Genomic DNA, 27,855 nt, shown 5'->3' on the forward strand with positions numbered 1-27,855 from the left:
GTTCTTAAATTGGGTGGGGAATTGTGACTAGATGTGTTACACTTTAGAGCAGATGCCCCCTACCTACTTATGACTCTGTTGCTAACAAAGTCATAGAGGCTACTTGTGTGAAATTCTTCATTTATGCTGAAGGAGACATCCAGTACTTGTAAGTTTCAGCCATTCCTCCATTGAAATAAATTTGTCATAAAGTCTGACATAATAGGTAGTGCTGGTGGGGTAGCTGCTGAGTTTACATCTGCCAAACCCTCACCTGGTGTCAGGTATCTTTTGGAAAGACAGAGAATTTAAATAAAAGCAGGTTATGATAATCAGTACCAGTCTAAATTTGTATAGGTGTGTACATGAATGTGCTGTCTTGCTGGAGTTGCCTCCTGCCACGCCAGCCCCTTTACTACTGTAACAGGTGGACATTTGGTATGTGGGCTCTTCTCTCACACAAACATGGAAACTTCTCTCTATGCCTTGCTCTCAGGGACTCCTGATACCCTGTGGAGTGGGAAACACTGTTAATTCATAGGTGCTTAACACAGAAATGAATGTATCAGTAATGCACTGTTGTCTCTCAACTGACACTATTTTTTCCCATAGCTGAAGCTCAGTTGCTAAGTTCTATACAGAAATAGGTTTTTTTAGTTCTCAAAGTTTTGAAGTGACAGTGAAGCAATGAATGACACACTGCTAGTCAACAGGACTTACTCATTGGGGACTTATCTTGGTTCAAACTTCCAACATCTTCATCCTTTTCTAATGCAGCATTTCAAACAGAGGGGAAGTTGTACCTAATACTAGATTTCCTGCGGGGAGGGGACCTTTTCACCAGACTCTCCAAAGAGGTAAGCTGATAGATCTTTAACTCAGAAATTAAAGACTGTCTTGGATTTTCAGAACTCAAATTGAGTTCATGGGAATGAAAAATGGCCTTAGGAATAGTCATCTATGTATGTAATGGAGCTACTTCACCTTGCATGGTTAAGTGGGTTCTTAATAATTGTATTTGAATTTTGCCAGAGGTAATGCAGCAGATACCATGTAGGCATCACTGCCAGAGAAAACTGCTCCACTGCTAAGCCATTCCCATAGCAAAATAGCCCCTGACTCGATGCTTTCAGAATAAGACTTGGATGTGATGAGAAACAGCCTGAGAAATCAATCCCCAGTACATTTTGCCCTAGGGATGAGCACAGAACCACTGGAAAAACACAGACACTGCCAGCAGAGGGAAGAGACGGCTGTGGGTCGGGGCCAGCCCCTGCAGCTGCTGGGAGCAGGTTAAGGGCCACACCCCAGCCCAGACACGGGAGATTGACTCTCACAGCCCTCACCTGCCCTCCTCCTGCCTGCCAGGAGCAACTGCTGCTTCCATACCCTCCCCAGGCTCTCATCCCTCCCCTGTTCTCTGCATGCCATGGCCCTGGAGAGGGACTGCTGCAGGCAGGGAACGTCCCAAAGCCGAGTCTCGCTGATGCCCACACAGAGCAGTCACAGTAGGTTTTCTAGGTTCATTTAGCTCTTTCCTGTATCCCCAAACCTCTGTGAGCCAGCAGTCCCAGAGAGATCCCTCCAGGAGTGCAGGAGGCTCCAGTGAGGCAGGATGGCTGCCCTGCAGTTGTCTGTGCCCTGCTGTTTTCTGTCACCAACACGATGTCCCCAGCCCTTGGTACTTCTAAGGGTGTGGGGTCAGGGATGCAGGCAACCACTTATCAAAGTCTTTAATGACAGGAACCTTTCAAATGCCATCTTGAGGGAAAGCTCTGTAGCTCTTGGGTTTGGGGAGCTACTGATAGACTAAAAAAGCTGTGAAAACAGTATTTTCAGTCAAAAGTTCCCCAGCTCTCCCCCACCCCCTTTCAATTCCTGATTCAGTGACATGCTGCAGGATGCTGTGTGCACTGCAACTTGGGACCCCATGCTTTTGCTTTTAAGGCTCGTTTGCTAATGCAAGAAAACATTGGTAATAGGTTAATTACACTGCTGAGTAATAATCCTTCTATAAAATATTCAGTCCCTGGTAGCAGTTATTTTTAATATGAGGAAAAAAGATTTTAAAAACTTTAATTTCAAATGTCCTTCTGCTGTTGTCATGAGACGGAGCTTTATTAGCAAGGCAGTGCTGCTGTCTCAGCAAGGGCCTCTCCAGTTTCATGGAAGAAAACAGAAAATGTGGCTCTTGCCTAAGAGGGCAGGTCCCTGTTCTGCCCAGCCAGGGAACTCAAAAGTGGAAGATAACAGCTCAGACTTTGTACTTCTTTAAAGCTTCATGTTTTCCCCAAAGCTTGTCCAGGGCAATTCACCAACTCCTGTGCTGTACACCATCGTTAATGACTCATTAAGCTGACAGTAAAAACATACTTCTCTTTTTTCAGTGTTTGCAGCTCACCTTTCCTGCCTATACCCTGCAGCTGTTTAGGGGCAAGGAATTGCTAGGGAAGAAGTTCTGGGAAAGCCTGAACTGTTTGCCATTTGTAGTTATAGATTTGGTTGAAAGGTATTGATTTCAGTGGACTTCAAGTCAGATTCCATATCCATATATAGCATGCATGCATGCAGAGCTTGCATATTGCTTGCTCTGTCTTTTTGAGACATCTGACTTTAACTAGCTGTGTATGTATAGTTTTCCTGGATTCTATTGATTTAATTTCTTGCCTACATTATTTATTTTAAACCTTATAAATAATTTAAATTGCTTTTAAAATTAATGTCATTTTTACATTTAATACAATTAAATTTGAGAGCTTTTGCTTGTGTATTTATTTATTATTTTCCTTGTGGTTTTGTTTCTAGCCTTTGCAGTAAAATTCTTAATTAAATTATGTGACATCTCTACTCTGAATCATCTCTTTTTTCTCTCAGCTGTCTGGAACTTCTCAAAGCACTCAGATATTTTGGCTACCCCTTTTTGAGAGCAGAGATTTAATTTTAAAATTAAGCTCTACAATTTCTACTGTAGAATTTACATTTACATATGACAAGTAAATTTATATTCAGCTGACTCATTTTACTTCTGTCATGCAAAATCACACTTGTGTATCCAATATATCAGCTTCTTTTTCTGCATTATTATCTCTGTGCATATTGAAATTTAATTAAAGAGAACATCTCAGATATAATGGAAGTTGAACCAAAGGGGTTTCCTGCCATCGGAGTTTTTCAGAGCTTGCTGGTTTTTTGATTACAGAAGTTTCTTCTCACCTAAAACACAGCTTTCAGTGTTAGCAGCATCCATATCAGCTGCAGAAAACTCTGTCTTCAGTTGGCACCTCGTCAGGCCTTGGATGTTGGACAGCACATCACTGCTTGGGGCATCTGCACTGATATTCCTTGGACCTCCAAGGCATGAGGTTTTAACTCCATCTCTGATTCTCTTCATGCTGTGTATTCTGCTCAGACATGGAAGTATTCCACTTCCCCAAAAAGGTTTCCCATGCTATTTCATGGGAATTTGGTAACCAAATGCCAAGACTGTAGCAAGTTAAGGGATATGAAAGCAATATGGGCTGCACTGAATATGTTTAATTTTGCTGTTCATTTCCAAAGCCTAAGTTATGATTTATTCCTAATATTGTGACATAATGTCATCTAAACAGATCAGTCAGATGAAAGAGAGTAGCATATTTTAAGGAATAGAGGTGCTCAACAGATCATGTTTTGTTTTATAAGGGAGAAGCTGTTAAGAATTGTTAATGTCAGTTCACACAAATTATGGAAAATTGAACCTGATATGATGGTCTTTCCAGCATTCCCGGGTTAGACAGTTCCTTCCCTGCGTCTGTTTAAGGCAAGCCAGCCCACCACTGTCCAATAAATAGATTTGGTCTTCTCTTCCTTCTCTCTAGGTGATGTTTACAGAAGAGGATGTCAAGTTCTACTTAGCTGAGCTGGCCTTGGCATTAGACCACCTCCATGGTCTTGGAATTATTTACAGGGATCTAAAACCAGAAAAGTAAGTTAACAAGGAAAAGAGAACTGAAACATAAATACATGAACTTTTAGGTTGCTTCTGCTCCTTGTCATGCTACTAAATGAGAAGGTGCCAGGGGCTCTGCCTTCCTTCTTGTTGTGAGACTCTACATGAGACTGTCACTAACAGCAGCACGGTTTTCATATCATACTATCTTTGCATGAGGCCAAATGTTTTGACTATGCTCCACTATGATGGGACCTCTGTGCCTGGCCTTCAGTTTTGTGAATGATTTCAGTAAAGAATTCAGATCCCTGTGCCCGTAACTTCAGTGGCACCATTCTCTGTTTGCAGCATCTGATCTGGCCTTCCCCTATGCAGTGTAGACCACTCAAAGCAATTCCACTTCCAGTTCATGTAGAATATGGTGTGGCACCATTCAGTTTTTGCTTAAAGTAAATGAGCATGTCTGAGAACTTGTGTGCCTGTTAACTCATGAGAGACATGATAATCAGGACTTTTAGAACACTTGTATTAACTGTGCAAAATATTTTCCAAAATATTTGTTCTCACATTTGCTGCTATTTTTCACTCCTAATGTGGTCTTAATTTTCCTTTCTCTTTTTTATTTGTAACACATCAGTAGAGAAAATGACACCCTCAGTTCTGTCACTGGGAGTGACGTGATACTGTTTTTATTCTATGCCCTTTGCTTGGTGCTTTGATAGGTTCTGCTGTGACAATTCAAAAAAATCAGGCTGCAACATTCCAAAGTTCCTTTTTAATGTAATGGTCACCAGCATTTATAAAATATAACCACTGAGGGCAGTCTTTTTGGCAATTGCTTGCACTTTCGAAGTCTAACAGCACAACACATTTTCCTTCTGTGACATCAAACTGAAAAATATGCAGCTCTTTCTCTGAAATGGAGTGTTATTGCTCTCACTCTCACGGGCAAAACATGAGACCAACAGTGATGGAAGGTGGACTTGGTAGGTGAGAAGTTGAAGGGAAGGAGGCTGTTTATCCATTGTACTTCTACGTGATTTAAATTCTAAATTCAATTTTACATTTTGGTTAGAAAAATAGTAGTAGCAGTAGTAGTACTAGGTGAATTCAACAGATATACATAGCAAGAGCTCTCAGTCTTTTGGGCTAGAGGACTTTTTGTAGTTGACCAGATTTTCCCAGTCTTGCCCATTTATGTGGCCAAAACTGGAAATTTGAGTCTTTGGCAAATATGGGAAGTATTCCTACAACTAAACAATTGGAGGGAGAAAAGTACCAGTAAGTTCCTGGTATGGAATGCAGGTAGGCAGTAGTGACACCCCAGCTGCCACAGCCACAGGCTCTTGCATCATCTGCCAGCAGCTCCTCGGTTTCAATTTCATTCTGATTTGCTGTTTTATTCAGCATCAACAAATATGTACATAACAGAATAACTCCAGTGATATGTTTTCTGTTTTAAACTTTGATTCTAGTGAGCATTGGTCTGGATCATGCACGGCTTTTCTCTCTGATGTTAGATGAGGCTGATTTTTGAGGTAACACATGATGTGTGAATCTGCTGTTAGAAGATATCCAGACATGAGCTTGTATATTCAGATATGTCACAATGCCATTACATTTTTAGGCATATGCTGTGATTTTTTGCTTTAGAAGAAGTTAGAAACTAAGGAGAAAATAAAGTGTATGTCAGAACTGTTCGTTGTATTTGAGATACTGAGACCTGGATTCTTCTGAGTTCTTAGCAGGAAGTGTCACTTAGCATCTCAAAAAACATCTCTCAATGACTCCAGTTGCAAGTGAGAGCACTTTATATTACTGCAGACCAAGCTGAAGTGCTTCCAATCAGGGATCAGTGAATCGAGAAATTGGAGCTCATCTAAGGAAGGAAGGTGTCACTGATTTGTCATTGTCACATAGAAGCATGTTGAAAAGGTACAGATGGAATCCAGTTTTTCTATATTTTTCTCTGAGCTGAGACCAGCCATCCCCTTCACTGCAGTGCTCTGCTAAGATCCCTCCCTGAGTGTTACCAGTCTGCCAACTGAGACAAGATTTCTTTGGAAGGAAATAAAAAGTATCATCACGTAACTGGAGACCTGTATGCAGAGAGATCACTGTGTAAAGTTAAGGCGGCAGCCCTTGCTCTTGCATTTTCTCACTGTTGTGTGTATGGTTCATGGCCTTTGATCTACAGTTAAATGGATTAACTGTGATACAGTTTAGTTTGGATGCAGTTGGCGTAGTGTAAAATTAGCCTGCATGAATATAACTGTTGTATAGGAAAGGGAATGACCCAGGAATTCATACCTGGAGATAAAGCAAGGCCTCTGATTGAAAACCATATCCTCTAAAAAGAGCTCTGTAAGTGCAAAGCCTGTGTGCATTCACACCTAGGAGAGCAGAGCATGACAGCCTAGGATTTCTCTGGAACTTAAGGTCTACATTAAAGAAACAGATACAGCAGAATAAAACAATTACTCTCCGGAGGAAAAAAAAAAAGCTAATTTTTTTCATTGCATCTGGGAAAGAATATCTTTCTAAATAAGATGATAAAATAAAATTAGGACCATCTCAGGATGTTCTCATCCTCCCCTTGCCCCCTGGCAGGATCAAGACCATAACAGGTGTGCTGCTAAGCTGGGCTTAAAGCAGCTGATGAAGACTCCATGCTCTACACAGGAGGCCTCTTGGCAGTGCTCCAGCATTTGTTCATCTAAAATGTTAGTACCTAGTACCTAGCTAAAATGTTAGTACCTAGCTCTTAGTACCTAGTTTGAAATTTCTTCACTGCCCCTGCAGGCCAATGCTCCTTGGCCTGTCCTCCTGGAAGCCTCAACCTGTTTGTTCTGCTCTCAGCAGCAGCTTCAGGGGGTTGTGAGAACATCTTTTTCCTTCGACCCTCTTCTGTACCCTAAACAATCCAGGTGCTGAACTCCTCTTCACCAGTCAGTCTTTACAGGGGTTCAGTCATTCTCATTAGTCCCTCTGGTTTCGCTTGATCCTCTCTCCTTTGAAGTGCAACGTGCAGAATCACACACACATCTTCAGCAGAAGCATTACCAGCATGATTACAGCACAAGGTTTGCTCTGCCAGACTTTCAGAATTAGAGATAAATTAATTAATTTGTAATTTCCCAATTATCTCTCTCTCTCTCTTGCTGTCTCTGTCTCTTCCCCTCTCTCCCCTTTATTAAAAATAGGCACTGCATTACACCTTTCATTTTTCAATGCTTTTGCTGTTCTTCAGATGCTCCCAAAATAGCTGCTGATAGGTTTGAGTTTATTTGTCAGCTCTGTAAATATGCTAAAATAAAGCTCATTGGAGTTGCTTATCTAAAAAAAAAAAAAAATTAAAAAAAAGAAAACAGCACTGTTAAAACCACTTGGAAGAATTCTCAGTACATTAAAATTTAAGGTTCAGCTTTTTTTTTTAAGATTCCCTGAGCAAAAATCCATGTTAGCAATTCAAAGCTATGAGTTAATTTCAAGTGCAGCTGAGAGTTGTCCTCAAGTCAGCTGTACTTACTTAAAAAAGATAAGTAATTGAGCTTTCTGGTTAAAGTCTTGTTTAGAACAAGCAGGTACTTCTCTTGAATTGTGGCAGACAAATTCTTCTCCTTGAGTTGTCTTGGTGATTCCAGTGGCATTCCTTGTGGGAAAAGGTATTGTTCAGTCACACTGGAAGCCACTGAGTTCCTTAAATCATGAGGCATGTTTTTACTTCAGAACTGCACAATCAAGCTATAAAATATGGTGTATATGCACCATGGAATATGGTAAATATACCAAGACAGAAAAGTGGGAACTTATCATAAGGTAGTATGTGATGCATATTTTATTTCTTATGCTGTGCTTTAAGTGCATAGGTGACTTAGAAATAATTCTATCATCTGAAAATGGACAGACTATTATTAATCTTTACCATTTCTGTTTTCAGGAACCTAGATGCACTTTGAGTTCTGGAAGAAGGGCTTAGGTTAACAAGGAGTGGTGTACATTTTAAGGCCCTCAGTTGTTTACACAAGGGACAGTGTAGACACTATACTCCACTTTTTAATGCAGTGTGTTACCAACCATGGCTACTGATTTATGAATGCAACTGCCCTGTGTAGAGAGGGGAGATCTGAGAATCAGTAAGGGACAAAGGCTTATGGTGGAAAGCTTCCACTGATGTAAGCAGTCCCTTTCTGACTTCATGGTGTCAGTGATGCTACAGAGAGGAATTTGCATTCAGCAGGGTGAGATAGCAGGGGGTCATGCAAACACTGAAATGTCACAAAACACTGTGAGAATCTTCATGTCTTTAGTAGGTATTTGACTGCTTCATCTGGTACTTTCATAACAAAATGAAATAAAACACCCTTAATAAAGTCTCAGGTTTTATCTCCCACCTGAAAATTTAGCTACAGCTTTTGATTAACATAAAGTGTGGGTTGAATCTTCTGCAAGACTGCTCTCACTTACAAAAAAAAAAAAAATTCCAAAACAAACCAAAACAAATGCCAACCAAAAAAAACCAAAAAAAAAAACCAAAAAAAAACCCAAAAAAACCAACAAACCAAACCAACCCCAGAGTTCCAGCTTCATTAGGTTTGGCAGAACATCATATTGATTTGGAGACGTTGGAGCTCAAAGTAAAGCCTGGAAGACGTGACTCAAAACCAAAAATAAAGAGAGTGAGAGAGAAATGGGAAAGAATTGTTCAGGCCTTGATTTAAGACATGATATAAAACAATGCCAACAACCTATGAAAAAAGCTTTTTTCCCCTGTGATAAAGCTGCAGCAGAAAAGTTGATATGGAGTTTGCAGTCCTAGCTCTGCTATGGGACTTCTCCTGTAACTCGGACTTTGTCATTCCTCTACTACAAATTTTGCTGCCCCAGCCTCTAGCATGGAGATTTCCAGCCTTTATCTTCTCAAGGCATGCTTTTAAACCAAGTTCAGTGAAAGTGGTTTAAACGCTTGTGGGATGGTCCTGATGCTAAAATGTTCCATCATAGAATAATTGAATATCCCCAGGACAATCCCAAGGATCACACCCTGTGTCTGAGAGCATTGTCCAAACGCTCCTTCAACTCTGCCAGGCTGGTGCTGTGACCACTTCCCTGGGGAGCTGTTCTAGAGCCCAGCCACCCTCTGGGTGAAGAAACCTTTCCTAATATCCAACCTAAACCTCCTCTGCCACAACTTCAGGCCATTCCCTCATGGTCTGTCTCTGGTCACCACAGAGAAGAGATCAGTGCCTGCCCCTCCTCTTCCCATTTTGAGAAACCAGTGGACTGTGATGAGGTCTGCCTCCCCTCAGTCTCCTCTTCTCTAAGGACACCCTTATTTTGTGGCATTTTTTGTGCCAAGACTATGTGTGGTTCACTGATTTATGGTATTGGTTATTTCCACCTAATAACTCTTATTACAGCTTTGAAGAGGTTTAAAATGACAGTATCCTGTAAAAGCATTCAAGCATTAGACTGACAAATAAAATGAAAAAAACATCCTAGCTGAAGTTAATCATTCAGTATGATTGTAACCTAGTTTAGCATTTAAAAGTAGTCTACTTTTTTATGGTTTTCATAATTTCAAAACATTAATTTAGATGAAAGATTATTTTCAAGCCTGAATCATATTAAGAAGTTCTGGTTGTTTTTCCTCTTCCATAGAATAGTACTGTATTATTTCAGATTAGTTTGTTCTGCAAACCATAGCTAAAGTAATTGTGATTGTCACAATAGAATGTCTGCTATGGATACTGTGGGATAAAAAGGAATTGTAAGGTGACAAAGATAAAAAGAGTACAGAGTGTGATCAGATAAGTTGCTTCTACTGTCACAGGAAAACTATTTGTTTGGTGTTGTAGTTTGCATTTTTAGAAGCAGGTACTTTGTTCTTTTCTTCTTCATTTCTCTCTAAAATAATTCAGTGCAACAGTTGCCTTTTTTTTCCCCTCACTATTAGCATATTGTTTTCTTTTTGTATGAAATATAATCTTCCATTAGTAGCTGTAGCATTATTTGTGCTGCCAGATGGCAAATGGGGAGGCACCCAGATGTCCAGAGGGTGCTGCCAGGGGCCACAGAGGAAGCTGCCAGCAGCTGAGGGCATGGTAGAGGGGTGATTAGGGAACATGAGATGGAGGATGGAACTGTAGATCGCGTTCTAGGGGATATGGGATACACATCCATTGGGAGCCAGGATCTATTCATTTTGCTGCTCATGCAAACTGTGAGAAAGAGTTGCTGTGTGTTTCTGACTCAACCTCAGGCAGTATTATCAGTCTGAAAGCTCTTTTGGTGTTGCCTCTATCCCTTTAACAAGGGTAAGGTGTGAGCCCTTTAACCAGAGCAAAGTATGGGAACACACATCGTGTACATACTAAAGCAGCATGGATTTTCAATAGGAAATTATGAAATTTAAAACCCATTAAGTGTAAAATCAGTGCTTCTGGGGAAATTCTCTTTGAATTGCATAGTTATTCACAGGGGCTTCCTGTGAATGGGGCAAAATTTGGGTGGCAAAATTTTGTGAGCTCTATTCCCCTTGCTATTTTTCCACATCGAGGTCTGGGGAGTTCACACATTCATGCTCACTTCCACACTGGCAGGTGTTTAATTCTGTTCTCTCCTGAAGCACAAGTTTAGGGGTTGCAGTCACAAAAGTACATTTAAATGTGCCTGATAGGCTAGTACTTGAAAATTACGTGTTCAAGGAAACAGTGAAGAAAGATTAAAGGTAAGATGCTTTTCTTGAGAAGAAAAGGCTTTAATTATTGGACTCATGGTACTAACTTAGTTGCTGGCCTTTGATGACTTGCACAACAGCTTTTTCTAAACACATGAATGACAGAAGAGCATCTTTTTTCAATTATGTTTCAGTTCAGACACAGCTTTTCACAAAAAGTATAGCCCATTATATTTGGTTCACTTCTATCATATTTTCTTCCTGCATAATTATATTAAAGCGATTCCCTAAGAGAAGAGGAATATAAAAATAGCTGGTACCATGCTAGATCAGTTTGAAAAGAGAAATATACTGAGTCTAACTAGGACTAAAGAAAAACCACCTTCATTAGTGTGTCCGTTTTTATTTACCAAAATCATTATTTTTCAAATTCAGTGTTCATTCTTGTTTCCACAAAAACTAGCACTGCTTTTTGTCATCTACAGAAATGTTGGAGTGCCTTTGTGAGGAAAAAATATGTTGGCAGGTGGCAAATGTGAGAACACTTGAATTTGGCTTCCAGGCTGAATTTTCATCTGTGCTCCAGACAGAAAAAATAAGCAGAGGCTGAGATCCATGCAGTTAGGCTGTGACCAGTCACTGTGCTCTACGAGGACTTTTATTACTTCAGCATGAACCTTTGGACTTAATTTTAGGTCCAGTGTGTCCAGGCCTTGATTATTTGTGTGACTGCCTTTTCTTATGATAAGAACAGGAAGCGTGTAGCTCCTTCTCCTGCTTGGAAGCCTTTATCCTGCAGCTGTTGGCTTTGAGCACCCTGTTCTTCCTGAGCTCTGTTTGCATGCCCACCTTGAACATCCTGTGGAGCACAGAGGAGGCTCCTCATGGAACTGCCTCAGGCTGTGCATGCTTCAGACATGAGATTAAAAAAAAACTTTGAGGTTCGTTTTTCTTTCTGGAGCCATAGAATCCGCTAAGGTTTTGTGTACATAAGTATTTGAATCTTGCAATATTTCCTTACCTGACTTAAACATCTTTTATTCATGTTTTTTTAACTGCACTTTGTGCCTGGCTAATGAATGAATGTTTCTTTTTTTGCTTTTTAGCATTCTTCTTGATGAAGAGGGTCACATTAAGATAACAGGTATGTGAGAAACAGAAAACTTCATGCCTATAAGCTGATTTTTTTTTTTCTGCAGTATATTGCATGCATCCTGGTTGGAAGGAGTTTGCTTACAAAAACTAGAAGCCAGAAGAGTTTGAGTGTTGAGCTTCTCTATCAGTTTGTCAACCCCCCCTGCTGCACAGCACATGGAGAACATGGCATTTTCTTGGTAAAATTGTGCTCTTGACTGATGTGAAGCAGGCAGGTTTGGCTGCTTGCCACTGTGGATGGAAGGATGCTTCCAATATGACTATTTAATTCAGGCAGAGGATGCTGGAAAGACATCCCTTTCCCACTCTAGAGGCAGTGTCTAGCCAACCTTTTCACTGATGTTATCTGGGAGTATTATTCCTAATACTTTGGAATTATAGCTGCGCAAGAATCCTTGCTAGCATTGCCTTCACCAAACCTGAGCTGTATATATCTGCTTATTTATTCATTCTGCCGTGAGCCAGAACCTCATTCTGCACAGGGAAGATGATATGCCTGTTTTCAGGGTGTATTTACAAGTGCCAGGCACTCCACCTAGGCAGGGCTCTGGCACACTCGTGGCCTCTTTCTGCGCAGGGACAGGAGGGCACTTCACCAGCTAGTCAGCGTGTTTTGTTCAAACAATTTAAGCCAGCAAAAGCATAAATAATAATTTTTAGACAGCTGACAAGTCCTGTTCTGCTTCACTTTATGTAGATTTTGGTCTGAGCAAAGAGGCCATCGACCACGACAAGAGAGCGTACTCGTTCTGCGGCACGATAGAGTACATGGCCCCCGAGGTGGTCAACCGGCGCGGGCACACGCAGAGTGCCGACTGGTGGTCCTTTGGAGTGCTCATGGTAATGCACAAACCGGGCTCCTCTGCTGGAGGGGCGGCTGTGGGGGGCATCAGATCCCTCTGATAAAAATTGCAGCGTCAGGGAGGTTTTTCAGAGAGGTATTGTGTCGCTATAGGACACGAAACAGCGCGACGCGGACTCACTGCTCTTTCCAAGGTAAAAAAGGGACCTTTATTTTTCTGATTCCAGCTTTTATAGATTTCCAAAAGTGACAGTGGGTTGGAGGGTGAAAGGGCCACCTCTCCAGTGACACTGGACAAACCAGCAGTCTATCAAATGTCTTCTTTTCTATAAAAATGCAAAACAATAAGTTATTTACATAGAGTGTGTGACCAAGTTCATTACAAGAATATAAACATCAGAAGGCTTAGAAAATCTTAAAAAATCAGGGCGACAGTATTGCACTCTCCTCAAGTCAGCCTTTTAAAATTATGTGTTCAGATGTTAACCTGCCTCCCCCACCCTGCACCCTTCCACCCTCTTCAGTCTGTGTGCTGTTGTTGCCGAGGTAGATGAAGAAAATATCAAGAAGTTGGTTTGTGACACGGTGATTTTTATTTCAATGCTGTAAGTTTTTGGAAACATTGTTTTATCAAGCAATGAGCCCAGACACCAGGCCCCTGCTGCTCTCAGAGGGATATGTTTGGATAACAGAGCTGGTGCTGCTCTCTCCTGAGGTGTGCAGGCTGCAGATCCACCCTGTGCTCAGGGCATGGCCATCCCCAGGCAGCTGTGGCTCACAGGGCACCTCACCGTGTTTGTCACAGCAGACCCAGGGCAGTCAGAAATTAGCATAGCAGTGTGCTCTTCCAATACAGCCCCATTTCCTGTGGTATGGAGGCTGGTTTTGGTAGCTAAGTATTGCACTACGTACCAAAATCCACAGAATATGTTTGATTTTTTTCACCTGAAGTGGACTACTGATGCCACAGGAGGAAGCATAGGAAGCAATGTGAAAAACAGTGAAAATTTGGGTTGGGGCTTGCCTACATCACTGATCTAGCAGGTTGGCAGCAGTTAATTAACATAAATATTGTAATTTATTGCCTGAATTATAAAAGGAGTGAAATATCCTTATCTCCTGTGGCCACAAATCCATTTGGGGATGCTCTGCACTTCTAAACCATGTACATTTATTCACAAAAATCAATAGGATATGTCTCATAGAATAAATCTATCCCTACCCTTTAACTTTTTTATTATATATTTGTTTTTGGTGAATAGCTGAGTCTTCTCACTCTTTGTCTCCCATTAAAAGATGGTGCATATGGTGTATAGATTGTTCTTTCACCAGCTGATAAACTCTTAATAAACTGGACTATTCCTCCCTGGGTTTTGCTAGGCTTTCTTTTTTTTTTTTTTCCTTTCCATTCCTCTTTACAACTCTCTCCTAAGGAGTCAGCATATTAGAATTAGAAAAGATAAGAATTCCTATAAAAGGAGATGAATTAAAGAAAGTAAAACCCTTTTAACTCCAAGCTAATGTTTTAAGCCTTTAAGTGTTACTAGACATCTTAGAGAAAAATATGTCAATCGGTTCAACCTTTTTTCCTTTTCAACATTTATCTGGTTGGGAGCAAAAAGCATTTATTTCCACACACTAAACAGCTGGGAGGATTTTCTGATGCTGTCTTTCACTGTGCTCTTTTCCCCTTGTTTTCCTTTTTCTGTCACATGTATGTTCTATTACGGAAGCTGTTTTTGTCAGTCTGAAAAACTGAAGATAATTAAATTGTAGTCAAATTATTTTTTAGCATTTTTCCTAAGCACTTTGCAGTATGATGTAAAATAGATGAAGAAAACATAACAGTTGATGAAATATGCCTAGATCCAAAAGAAGTGTATGTGATAGTGTAATTTTCATATCTAAAATTCTTATCAAAAAAGGGAATGTACTATGCCTATAGTTAGAGCATGGCCTGTATCTTCTTCATCATCAGAGCCACCAAACACTCTCTTTTCTGTTCTGTTCTGTGAAGAGGGATTGCTGCTTCTCTTGCCAGCCCCCACTGACCAGGGCACAGACTAGAATCATACTGAGTGATCCTTGCACACTCCTTAAATGTGGCATGTTGTGATTATTAATAGCAAAAAAAACTTGTCTGAAAATGACTAAGTTCTGGTCTTATTTATTAATTGTGTTATTAATTATTTTGTGAACTACTATTCATCAGGATTTTTAAAGTCAACAGCAGTACAACTTCATTTTCTGCCAGCTGGGTCTTTGACACAGGCCACACAACTGAAACTGTTTCCTGCTCTGTGTGTTTGCTGCTCATTTTATTTGAATTGGTTTATGGCAGCTTACTGTATGTCAGCAGGTACAGTTACACAAATCTTAAAATTGGCCCCTTCCAGCATTCCCAAGGACAGTCCCTCCTTCTCATTAAGTATGTGGTGATGACTGCTGGAACACTTCTATAATTTCTGCTGGTGAATTTATGTGGTTTATCATGACCAGACAGTTTTCCTTTTCTGCCTTTCTGTATCTTGCTCACTGCTTTGGGGGTTTTGGATAGGATATACTCTGTAAAAGCTTTGCATCAAGAGATCTTCATGTACAAGTGTTTGGCCTACATTGCTAAAAGGTTGGGGATGTAACTAATACCTTTTCAGCTCCACTGCAAGTCTTGTTGCCCACACTACCATCTCTGAAGCCCAGATAAACTGGTCTGCCTGATCTAACATGCACAAACCTCTTGGAAGGCCTCACAAAGCAGTGCTTTTGTAGTTCACCCTACCAGCTGATTTTTCCTGGTCACAGACCTCAGGAAAGTTGTATCCCTCACGTCAGGAAAAAAACCACTCTACACCTTTGAGAGTCATGTGTGCAAAGAGGGGAATATAATTAGAGAAATGGCTGGGATGACTTGGTAGCAGTAACAAACCAGAAAAAATATGTTCATATGTGTCAGCAAGTAATTAAGTCTTCAGAAGAAAAGAAAATGTCCCTTTGGTATCCGAAGTATTCAGCTCTGTACTAATTTTGTAGTAACTATACAGTGACATTGGGCAAATCAATGCAAGACATCAAAGTATCAATCTTTTACAACATCCCATTATTACAGTTTTTTTATTCCCAGTGCAAGAGATAGTCTTCATTAACATTATTTTGAATGTTTATGCTTGTTGCTATGTAAAGGGGTTCAACCCTTTGTGAGCACTAATTCATTATGTTTCACAGGTAATGAAAAATATTCAATGCATTTTGCAAGTATTAAACTGAATGCTCGAGCAGTTCTCAGATACCTGGAAAATGACTGGAAGTGTTGAGAGGATGAGCCTCTCCTGACCATTGTGATGAGAGTGTCTCTCTCTGTTTTCCAAAACAGAATGGTTTCAAGTTTCTTTGTAACTGAGTTTTGTCCTATGCTCACAAACTTCAGAAGACTTGGGCTGAAGTAGTTTGCACAACCTGCTCTCCTTCCATCCATTAGGAAGATTCCTGTGGTCGTTACCCAGGCTGAAGATTTTTTTCTCACTCATTGTCTTCTCCAATAACCTTCTTGGGTAACTTCTTGAATCCTGAATTTCCTCAGGAAATGTGTCAGTCTTTTCCAAGGTCTTCCCACGTGTATATCTTCTGGGAGGTGCTCATGTTTTGCCTACTGAAATTGAAGACTGCCCTAAAAACTAGAGAAAGGGAGCACTGCATAGAGACCTCAGCAGGGATTATGTGACTCCAGAGGCCCATTAAGCCTAATTCTGTGGTTTTCTAAATAGGCAGCTGAACTGGAACAAAGAATATTTGCCTTTACAGAAAGGAAGTCAGGGTTGGAGGGAGGTGCAGCCCACAGAAGATGGCCTTCCAAAAACACCTGGGAAGTGAATCGGTGGGAAGGAAGGAGCAAACACCTGGGAAGTGAATCGGTGGGAAGGAAGGAGCAAGCAGATGGTTTCTACAGATTGGGAAGTAGGGAAAATGAAAATCGAGTCCCTCAGCAAAACTATAGGGACTGCTTTAACAGACAAGAATACTGCAGAGTTCATTCACCCCTAGCCTCAGCCTCTTGTCAGCCTGCTGTGACCCATACAGCTCTGTATTTGTGTGTATGAGTGTAAGCAGCATGTTCTCACTTCAGTTTTCATTTTCAGGTTTAGCAAGATTTTTGACTTTTTGGAAAAACAAGCAGGAAGACGGGTCACTGTGCAGTGAAATGATAGCTTTAACTGATGAAATGAACTATTTCAATTTTTTTCAGTCTTGTTCTTTCATTTTGAACCTTCAACACATTTAGTCAGGACTGCAATTGAGAAACTAATGCTTTCTTCCAGACGCTGCTTAGCTAAGTTCATTAAAGTAAAAAGCTCTGGTACGCTTAACTTACAAGGCTGCCTTTCACTTTAAATATTGATGTTAACTGCATTTCTCCTGAACCTGAATTGATCTCAGCTTTAGGCCTGCACAATTGGAGATGTGTAACAAAGTGCTGGCCATTACAGCAGATTCCAGAACAGTCATTCCCCCTGCTCCCTCCTGCAACTTAAGTTTCTTCCAAATTCCTTCCTTCTTGTTTCCATCCCTTGCAGACATAGTGCATTTGCAGGTATTCCTGGGATATTGGGGTGGGTGGGAACTACAGTCCTTTCTCATCTAGTCACTGACCAAGCAGTTGCTTGTGTCTCTATCACCTGCATCAGCAGTGTCAAGCCCATTTATGCCAGCACAAATGAGACCTAGAGGCCATTGCTGGTGCCACTAAATTAGATTTATTATAATAGCAAAGTAATGTCAGCAAGTGTAAGTGAACATTAGGTGCTTTCCGTGAGCATAAACGCTCTAGAAATCATGAGGAGGGGTTGGTACCATCTGTACCATTTCTGCTGCTGCCCTGGGAAGCAATGTTCTCTGCCCTTCATTCCCAGTCCCATTTTATCAGGACTAGGCTGTAATAGGTCAGAATTACTTTGAAAATTGTATTTAAGCTCCAGTGTCATCTAGGCAGGTTTAAAAATTCTCCCCCATTGTTTCTTTGTAGAAAACAAGCTGCTTTCCTCCTGGTCTACCAGGAAGGTCTTTTCTTGCCTCTCCTAACCCAAGCAGAAGCTAAAGCATTTGTTTTTTCCAAATCCTGTTTATATTTTGCAGCAATATAAATTTGTTTAAGTGGTTTTATTTCTGTTTCTACTATGCATTTTTGTGCTTTGAGGTAATTTGTTACTAATGAAGATTAATCATTTAATTAACTATATTCAGTTAGTTATCTGACTTCTAAACATCTCCTCTGCTCTTCTCCCAAAATTAGCATTGCTGGTTTACCATAAGTTTTCTTCTGTTTTCTATATTTTTCTTCTGGAATAGCTGTATTTAATCTGGGCAGGAGGAAGGGTCTGGCTGTGGGGCAGTCTGACACAAGTTTTGGTAATGAAAGAATCTTTCTTAGCACAAATGTGCTTTCTGGGAGCACTGTGGTTTCTTGTGAGAAAAGGTAAAAAAGTATATAAGGCTTGATAAATCTTTCCTGCCTTAGCAGGTATTTACTTATAGCAATGAGTATTAATCATTAGATTAATTAACTATACTAATTAATTAGCTGCTATAGTAGAAGAGATCCAAAACCTGAATGACAGACACAAACAAGTAACAGTTCACCTTACCCTCAATGGGCACAATTGTCCTTTGTGTCCAAGCTGAATTACGCTCTTGGTGTCTTTATGTTTGGTGATGCACAGCCTTCAGCCTCCCTTAGTCAGAGCAAGCAGCTGCCAATCCATAAAACACCATGGTGAGAGCTGTGTGAAAGATCTGGTGTTGAATCCAAGTTAGGCAAGCTTCTTCAGCCAGGGTTTTGTCATTTTTTTCACTTCTTACAGATGTGAAATTCCTGTCAAATTTACTGAAAGCACTAATGTGTCTCCAAGGAACCATAACTGATTGATGTTTCAACAGCTGACTTAGGCAAATAATTGATGATGATTGTTGAGTTTTGCTTTGAGATTTGGGTTCAGTTAAATGTGACACGAGATTCATCACTGAGTGCAGCCAGAGGAACCAAAAAGGCACACTCAAAAGCCTTGAGAATGTGGGGTTTAGTCTTTTTTCTCCTGCAAAATATCGGAGAAGCATCTCTGAGTTGCAAATACACAATCAAAGAGGTAGTTTGACTCAACCTAAAACGGTGGGGAGTGGCATATCAAATCCATTTTCCTTGCATGGTACACCATGACAAACACCTAAGAGCCACATTGATGCAGGATAAGGGTCCCTCCAGCCAAATACCTCATTGCCAGCTTTGGTCATAAAACAACAGGTGCTGGAGGAGGTGCCATATGTAACACTTCTTCCCAAACATACCAAAAATTGACAGCAACTATCAGTGTAAACAGTTTGTTACACATCTCTGGAATGAAACATTCATCCAGACTTGCTGTGCCATTTTTTTTTTTTTGTGTGTGTGTGTGTGTGCCCAGGTTGTTGGATCATTTCTTTTCCTCTAGTTTTCAGTTGTGTTGGAAATAGAAGATGGATGTGGTCAGCTATGCAGACCATCCCAATGCACATTTGATTTACCATTTTGTTGCTACTCCACAGTTTGAGATGCTGACGGGATCATTACCCTTCCAGGGAAAAGACAGAAAGGAGACCATGGCGCTCATTCTCAAGTGAGTATCAAAACTGCTTTCATTCTTCTAACTGTGAGTTAGCTCTACCCTTGGGAGACTCCACAGGGCCCAGGTATTTGATGAGTAGAGAATAATGATGGGTGTAATGAACGTTCCAAAGCCTTGTCAAGGCGGGAATTTAGTAAGGCACACATAGCTGATGCCTGTGCTTAACTCTAAAATTGCCTTCAGAATAAACATTAGGAAGTGAATTACTGAGAGGGCCTTACAAAACAAATTTATCTTACTTTTTGTGATAATGTCAGTGTTCACAAAATGTGGGTAAGTCAGATTTCTGCAGGACATCTTATATATTGTTGTTGCCAAGTTTCAGATCTTTTCCTTTGTGATGTCCCATTCATTTAATGTTTAATACAGACAAAAGTATCTGAAGCTCAGCTTTGCTCACTAGTGCATTTTTTTTATGTAGTGGTGAATGGCCAAGTCAAAAGTTTTATTCTCTTTAAACAGTATGCAGTTTAGTATACATTTTTTTTCAATAAGTTTGATTGCCTAATTTACTTCAGCAAACTGAAAAAGGGAAAAAATTCTGTAGGAAAATTACCTATTTAGGTTGCAAAAATTTTATGAGATTCATTAGAGCTGCTCTGCCTCTAGTGAAGTCAGTGGTAAAACCTTCCTTGAGATCAGCAGAATAAGATCAGCTTCTCTCTCATCACGGCACTATGCTTAGGTAGCCTTTGGTCCCAGATTTCACTTGTCTGCCCATCCTGATTGCTGCAGTTCAGCTGTTTCTGCCACAGTGGGATGGAAAAAAAGCTTGAAAAATCTATTTTCTTTTCAAGTGTTGTGTTCTTTCAGAGCCAAGCTGGGAATGCCACAGTTTTTGAGCATAGAAGCCCAGAGCCTGCTGCGTGCCCTCTTCAAAAGGAACCCCTCCAACAGATTAGGTACGTGTGGTTTGATCAGCACCTTTGTTTTGTGCTCCCTGCCTTGTCAGGGGGAGAGTTGTACCTCTCAGCTCATCTTTTCCAGTGGTTATCCTCTTCATTAGGTGGCATATGGCATTCCTTCCCAGAGCACAGTGGGCCTTCAGCATCACTAGAGAAATTTGTAAGGAGTACAGGCAAAGCACTGAAATCTAAAACATGATACTAACTTGTGTTTCATTTTTTTGGAAAAGAGGGTGAGTGAACTGCCAGTTTTTATAAATGATTTAAGATACCTGCTGTGTATGATAATATAGGGAACTGAGAAACAAGTGTGGTTTAAAACCTGTATAACTTAGCTTCAAAGCTCAGGTTTCATCTCTCCCCTTCTCAAATTTCAATTCTGTCTTGTTTTGATAGCTCTTGCAGTGGACTTTATTCTTAATTACCCAAATACATCATCTCCTTTTCACTGATGTCTCCTTTTCACTGATGTTGATGCCTTGGAGTGGCTACCTAGAACAGAGGCTAGACAGAGTTAAGAGAATAAAGTGGGTATTTATTAAAGGTCTTTAATAGATACACCTTGGGCAGTGCAAAAGCCTCCCAGAGGCTACACCCAAGATGGACAATGGTCACGAGTTTTTCAAACACCATAAGTTTGGTCTATTTGCATATCAGGGGCTGATTCTCCAATTACAGCTGCAGGTAATGAAGCCATATTACCCCAGCTGGCTCCCCCACAATTCACTTTTGTTTATAGTTTTTGGGGCCTGGAACTGTGGTGTGTCCTTGGATCTCAGGCCTACAGGGATTGGTTTTATTTAGCAAAACGTGCAGACAGTTAACCACACTTTATATGGAGTTTAGTCCTGTGCACTAATGCAGTATGGGATGTGAAAGATATAAAAGCTAAAATCTTAAGGCATCAGTGTGTCTTCACCCTTTGCTCATAATCCTGTTTAGATTGTATAAGATAATGTATCTTATGTCATCTGTACCTTTGTTTGTGGGTTTTATTAGGAAATTAATTGCATTTGATGAGGTCATGAACAATGCCTATGGCATGACTGCCACTGCAGATTTTGTCATTTTTCCCCGCGGGCATGTGGGGACAGCCCACTCAAGCCCAGGGCTCGTGGCAGTGGGAGCCAGTCCTGCAGCATGTCACTGTGTCCCCTCTCCTGCCAGGGGGATCCCATCTAGCCCACAGAGGGAATGCCTTCCTATTTTTTTTACCTCTTGATCTAAATGGTAGCCTTGTCTTCTGATGTACTGCAAACACGAGAGTAGAAAAACACATTTTCTCAGCAGGTTTCAATTGCTCTCCAGAAATTTGTTTTATACTGAAAAAAAAAGAGTATTGGGATTTCTCTCTTCAGAAGAATTAGATGCTGCACCAAATATGAACTTTTTGCCACTCCCTACCTCTGTTTCTTTCTGCTGTTTCCTGCCTGTCTCCATCTCTTGGTTTTTTATGCTGTTCTGCACGTTTTGTGGCTTCCTACAAGTTTCTGTCCATCCAAATGGAGCTCCAGTGAAGTCAGGGGGAGTTTCTGGATACCAGTCCTTGAAAAACTGCTCACTAAAAATTTGTTTTAGCCAAAACAATTCTAGCCCTCATATGTTAACAATGGGGAATTGCTAGGGGTCAGGTTTGTAAAACCTGAGGTGTATTGAAATACTGGGAAGGCTTGGGGGAAAAAAAAGAAGGAAGGGGAAGGGGAAGGGGAAGGGGGAGGGGGAGGGGGAGGGGGAGGGGGAGGGGGAGGGGGAGGGGGAGGGGGAGGGAAGGGAAGGGAAGGGAAGGGAAGGGAAGGGAAGGGAAGGGAAGGGAAGGGAAGGGAAGGGAAGGGAAGGGAAGGGAAGGGAAGGGAAGGGAAGGGAAGGGAAGGGAAGGGAAGGGAAGGGAAGGGAAGGGAAGGGAAGGGAAGGGAAGGGGGAAGGGAAGGGGGAAGGGAAGGGGGAAGGGAAGGGGGAAGGGAAGGGGGAAGGGAAGGGGGAAGGGAAGGGGGAAGGGAAGGGGGAAGGGAAGGGGGAAGGGAAGGGGGAAGGGAAGGGGGAAGGGAAGGGGGAAGGGAAGGGGGAAGGGAAGGGGGAAGGGAAGGGGGAAGGGAAGGGGGAAGGGAAGGGGGAAGGGAAGGGGGAAGGGAAGGGGGAAGGGAAGGGGGAAGGGAAGGGGGAAGGGAAGGGGGAAGGGAAGGGGGAAGGGAAGGGGGAAGGGAAGGGGGAAGGGAAGGGGGAAGGGAAGGGGGAAGGGAAGGGGAAAGGGAAGGAACAAGGAAAGGAACAAGGAAAGGAACAAGGAAAGGAACAAGGAGAAGGAAAGAAAGAAAGAAATTATAATACAAATGTCCAAGGAAATACAATCTTAAGGGGTAACAAAAAAATAGATCTTACTATTTCAGGGATAACTGTGAAATGCTCCTGAAGGCATTCTCTGTTTTAACTGATTGAGAATCTGCACAAAGGAAGTTGGAAAGGAACCTGTTGATAACAAAAGAAGAAAAGGTTGAATAGTTGGCCTAAATACTGAACAGAAGTCAGTAGATAAAAGGACTGCTTCAGCCTTGTGGATTTTAGCTTTTTCTGGGAAAGAAATAATAATATTTCAAGAAAAGTAGACTTAGATATCCCAGTTTGAAAAACCTTAGGAAAATTAATGAAGCGTGCTAAAATAAATTAACCATACTCTGGATCAAACACTTGATTTCAGCCAGTTTCATAAATTTGCAAATATGGAAAGTGCATTTAGTTCCAAAATCCAATATTAAGCATTGGCAAGATAAAAGATGCTCTTTTTGCCATTTGATTTTAGTATCTTAACAAACAGAAGTAAAGATTGATGATGTATACTGAAATTTTGCTTTGAAATTGTGTTTTGAAGAAATATTAGGGTTGGAGTGAGTTAGGCAAGACTAAAAAGAAACTTAGTAATCTGATTTACCTGCTTCTCTTTTTAAGTCTGATGCCCATATTAATATTTGTGACAAATTTTTAAGGAATGGAAAGTCTTCCTTTGGTATCCCTGGTTTGGGGAACTATTTGTTCTTTTCTGAGCCTATTTGCTGTACAAATAGTCTGCAGGGCACTGCTTTGGTAGTACTGCTCTAAGTACTACAAATTTCAGATTATGGATAAACATAATTTTAAATTTTTAAACTAACTGAATACCCAGACATATAAGGAGTAAGCACTCAGAAGTAAAACTTTAGGATGAAAGTGTTAAGTTTGTTACATTTCCAGGAACTAGGTAAGAGACTAGCTCTAAGGCCTGGATCTCTCAGGTAGGTAAATAAATTATTTATTATTTAACATGATTATTTAACAAATACAAATTTAAAATTTATTTCGTATAAAAAATATATTATCTAACAAACTCCCTACACTGCTGAGCAGTATGAAAGTGTCCAGGATCCTTATAAATAAGAAGCTGGGCCAAGAAAGTTTAAAATAAAAGCATATGCCCATAGGCTCAGAGTAAACGCCAAGGAAATCATTACTATTTTCTTAATCCCATCTTCTCAGGTAAGATACATTCTGCTTTGGCGCATAGAACACTTCAGGCTTTAACTTTTTAAAATGATGAGTTCAAACAGAAAATAGCTTTCACCTTAGAGTGACTGTAAAGCTTTCTTGTAAACCCTAGAAAAATACCTCAAAAATTCTAGCTCACTAAAAAGATTCTGACGCTTTAAAGACACTAAAATTTTATTATCTGCAGCTAAAAAGCTAGAAACTCTTTCTGATGAATTTGAATATCCAAGTAATCAACGTTCAGGTTCTTAGGCCTTCTTTTTCCCCCTTAATATATCAAGGCTCGTGTCAGCCATAATGATTCAATAATCAAAAACAATTAAAAATAAAACATTCTACTCTAACTGTTTGCAGGCACTGTTATTGCAGGCATAAAACTTAGATAATTAAGTTCTCACTTAGTAATGTGAGGCTGCTTTTATATAAATGCCCTCTCGAATATGTTTAAACTGGCAATTTGATCTGAAAGAATTATTTATATTCTCAGACCCTCATGGGACTGGATGGAACGTAAGAATATTGGCAGGCACTAGTTTGATTGTGCTGATTATTCTTGACTGATAGGTCTTGTTGTCAAATTGAAGTTAAAAAACCCAAACTCACTAGCAGCCTTAGGAAGGTGAAAGGTCTGTGGTCGTGCAGTCTGCTGCTGTGTGCTGTGCTTCAGATGTTTGCTGAATACCCATCTCCGTGCCAGGAAATGCCCATCCCCATGCAGCAGGCCTTTCCAGTCATGACCTCTGCAGTGCTTTTCTTTCCTCCATGAAAGCACATCTCTCCTCGGTACCCCTGTAGATTTGCAGGTGGTAGATGAGTGGCTGAAACACGCTGAGCAAACTCAGAGAGACTCCACTATGAGCACTGCTGCCTAATGTCTCCCAGGGACTTCTGCAGCGAGGTCAGGGCTGTCCTCATGGCTCCCAGAGCTGTTCCTGAATGCACCCTTGGGCCACTTCCCTCCTTCAGCTGAGGAGAGGCCCAGGCCACATGCTGCTGCCTGCAGCCACAGCACACAATCCAGGAAGGGGTTCTGGGCTACACCAGCCATTCTCATGGCAGGGAAGGTCAGGGAATAAAAACTGCAAGAAGTGCTGATCCTTCTCCATAGCATAAAATCAGTTGGTAAGAATTGGAAGTGAGCCACTCCTTGCAAAATGAGGCTATTACCATCCTAAATCTCTTTGATATATTAAGCCCTTGCACTTTACAACATATTCCTTATGTGCCAGAGCTGAGGTGGCCCCAACTGGGAAATGCAACTTTTCCAAACAAATGCCTGCCTCAACTGCATGCTTGAATTTCTTACCAAACACTGCAGCCTCCACCAAAAGAAGTAGCTGGGGTTGGACTTTTTTTTCTTGGTCCTTATTTCTGTAGGTTTGTGGGAAAAGGAAGAACAGTGGAAAAAATTGTGCTTTCAAACAGGTGATCTGAAAAAAAGCATGTCATTCTCAACACACGATGGCATATCCATTAGGCTAAGCGAGAGAGAAAACAGAAGCAGTGTGGAAGGGGCAGAGCAGAGAAAACTGAATGCATTAGCAATTATCCTCAGTCCAGTTTATGCTACTAGTGTCTTACAGTGTCTGAGCATTTATCCCAGTCCTGCAAAATCAGTCTGGCACTTGGGTTTCATCCTGATGTGGTAAAGGACATCTACTGCATGTTGCCGTTTCCAATCACCACCACTGAACTCAAAGCACTTTTCACAGATATTTCTTTTCTGAAGATTTGCTTAATGTAATTCTCTTCAGAGTAACTCTGTTGGGTTTGTCTTTCTGTTGGCATTGATAAAATCAAAATGATTCTGCCAAGGGGATCTTGCAGACTTCAGACTGTGCACTGAACAAAAATATGCTAGGGAAGTAATAGAACAAGTCCTATTCTAGGACTTCTTTTCTTGCTCAGTACCCATGGACCATAAACAACTGCCTTGGGGCATGCAAGAGCAGGATAAACATATGTTGCTTCACCCAAATTTTCTCCTAGGCCATTTCTGCTTTAAGGTGAAGCAAGGGGTTTCCTGAGCCTCCTGTGGTTTGTCAATGAAGTAATCTTCAACAGATTTCTTTTCAACAGACTTTCCTGGCCTCCTCATGAACCCATATCAGTATTTTGCATCACATCATCTTTTCCAAGTAATTCCATATCGCTCAGCTGTTTCCTGAGGAAACATCTCCAGGTTCTTCTGAACCTCATTCCTGCTGGCATCATTTAGTAATCTATTTTATACTTCCTCGATCATCTGTTTCCAGACTGAAAAGCCCTGACTTACTCAGTCATTCCACAACATTCTTTGTTGGCCTTCTTTGGTTTTTCCTAACTTTAATCAGCATACCATTTTACAGGGGAGTGTGTCAGCTACAATCCATACTCCAGTTGCAGAAATGCAACAGACTTACACAGTGACAGTGCAATGATGTTGTCACTTTTGTCCTCTATTTCTAAGGTTTGGTTTCATGTTGTGTTTGCCTAGAAATGTCTGTCATAACTCACAGACTCCTCAGTGGGGCTGATCACCTCTGAGCACATAATTTTGTATTGCAGGCTGGGATTGTTCATCCTCATGTGCATCACTTGTGTTTGCCTGTACTGAAAGATTACTGGGATGGAGAATTAATCAGGAGATCATCCCTCTTCACTGTTTTCCAGCAGGCCTGACAGACAATCCTGCATGTTATGTTTACAGTGTGTTTGCTTTCTGTATCCACTCATCAGTGAATGTTCAGCAGGTTGTAGGGAGCAGTTCCTGATCATTGCATTTTGACAAACATTGATAACAGTCTTGTACCCAAGGAGAGCAGGCATCACATTTTACCAAAGCTTCACTTGACAAGGCCTTTGTAAAGCTGCTTGTAATGTTGATCTTCCCAAAGTACAGCTATTATGTGTATAAAAAAGTGAGTCCTCTGAGGTGCTGAGTGCCCCTTACAAGGTGCTTAGGAATCCCAAATCCTTTTGAGAATCAAGGTTCCTCAGCATGCTTGAGAAGAAGTAGGCTGGGTATCCTTCAGGAACTGATATCAGAATTGCAGTGCAAAGCCTTTGCTTCCAGAGTTTAATTGTCCTTGAAATGAAAATAAAAAGTGCTAATAATAAGGTCAAATCCCCAAAAATGGCATTCTAAATCCTCTCGGACAGTTCTTTTAATTATTACTGAGTACTGGTTTGGTTCTGTGACAGCAATGAAGCAAATCAATTGAGCTAAAGGATAAAAAAGTCAATCTTCAGTGAAAACATAAGGCAAAAGTAATGAAGGAATTAGATTCATTACCAGATCTCAGAAGACTTTCCCAAAATTTCCTACAGTAATGTAACAGAAATTTAATAGTGAAGGAAACATAACACTGAGAGTGTTATGTTTTTTGGTATTCTTTGGTACTGTGGAGATGGGGAACCTAAAACCCTGGCTTACCTCAAATAATTTTGGAGCCTTTTGACATTTTGAGTCTATACTTGCCTGTCTTGCAGCTTTCTGAGCCAATGGAGAACAGTGGCTAGTCAAGATTTGAAAGTCAGTGTGGATAGAAGAGCTGCCACTTTTGGTGGAGCCTTGCTGGGATATCCTGGGGCCTTTCCTGACCTTGCTGATGCATGCACTCTGCTGTGGCTAAAATCCCCTGTCTCACCCAAAGCCCCAGTTAGAGAAAAGTCAAAGACCCTTGGAATCAGAGTCTCATTAATGAAGTGCCCTTGTCTGTATCTATGGCATTTTATACTGTGATGACATTTACACCATTCAGAATTTCTTGACTAGAACTGTTTAGATGGGGACTCTCACTTTGTCAGAAGAAAAATGGGGATGGGGAGGGAGAGTGGAGAAGAGACATCATGCAGCTCTCTTATAAGCATGACTTAATTTTGATTTTTTCATTCTCAGGTGCTGGATTTGATGGAGTGGAAGAAATTAAGCGTCACCCTTTCTTTGTTACTATAGACTGGAATGTAAGTGGAGCAGCATTATTTTATTTTTGGCTGCATTTTTTGAAGACAAACTGCCATGCTTAGGAAAAGGATTGCTTTCTCTAACATAGAGAGCCTAACTTCTCTAACACAGAGGAGTTAGAGCCTTTTCAGTGGGTGCCTCTGTCTCTCTTGCATGCATATTGGCATCAGTACTCAAAATTGGAACAGTTGATCAAATTAAACACAATTCAAGTAAGACATGTCAGATGTAATTAACAGAAAGGTAAACAAGGATTTATTGTATTGCTATCAGCTACAGCTCATAAAGGTGGTGGTGC

General features: G+C 40.9%; 1 protein-coding gene across 1 annotated transcript in view; it reads left to right on the plus strand.

Moving 5' to 3' along the window:
- RPS6KA2 (ribosomal protein S6 kinase A2) overlaps positions 1-27,855 on the plus strand; it is a 162,285-nt gene that overhangs the window by 87,934 nt on the left and 46,496 nt on the right. The window contains exons 5-11 of the mRNA XM_059841252.1: positions 757-836; positions 3,837-3,943; positions 11,693-11,730; positions 12,439-12,581; positions 19,114-19,184; positions 20,007-20,095; positions 27,492-27,556. Of these exons, the coding sequence (XP_059697235.1) occupies positions 757-836; positions 3,837-3,943; positions 11,693-11,730; positions 12,439-12,581; positions 19,114-19,184; positions 20,007-20,095; positions 27,492-27,556 (593 nt within the window). The remainder of the gene's footprint in view (positions 1-756; positions 837-3,836; positions 3,944-11,692; positions 11,731-12,438; positions 12,582-19,113; positions 19,185-20,006; positions 20,096-27,491; positions 27,557-27,855) is intronic.

This window comes from Haemorhous mexicanus, chromosome 3, assembly GCF_027477595.1.
Source record: "Haemorhous mexicanus isolate bHaeMex1 chromosome 3, bHaeMex1.pri, whole genome shotgun sequence".
Lineage (NCBI taxonomy): Eukaryota > Metazoa > Chordata > Aves > Passeriformes > Fringillidae > Haemorhous > Haemorhous mexicanus.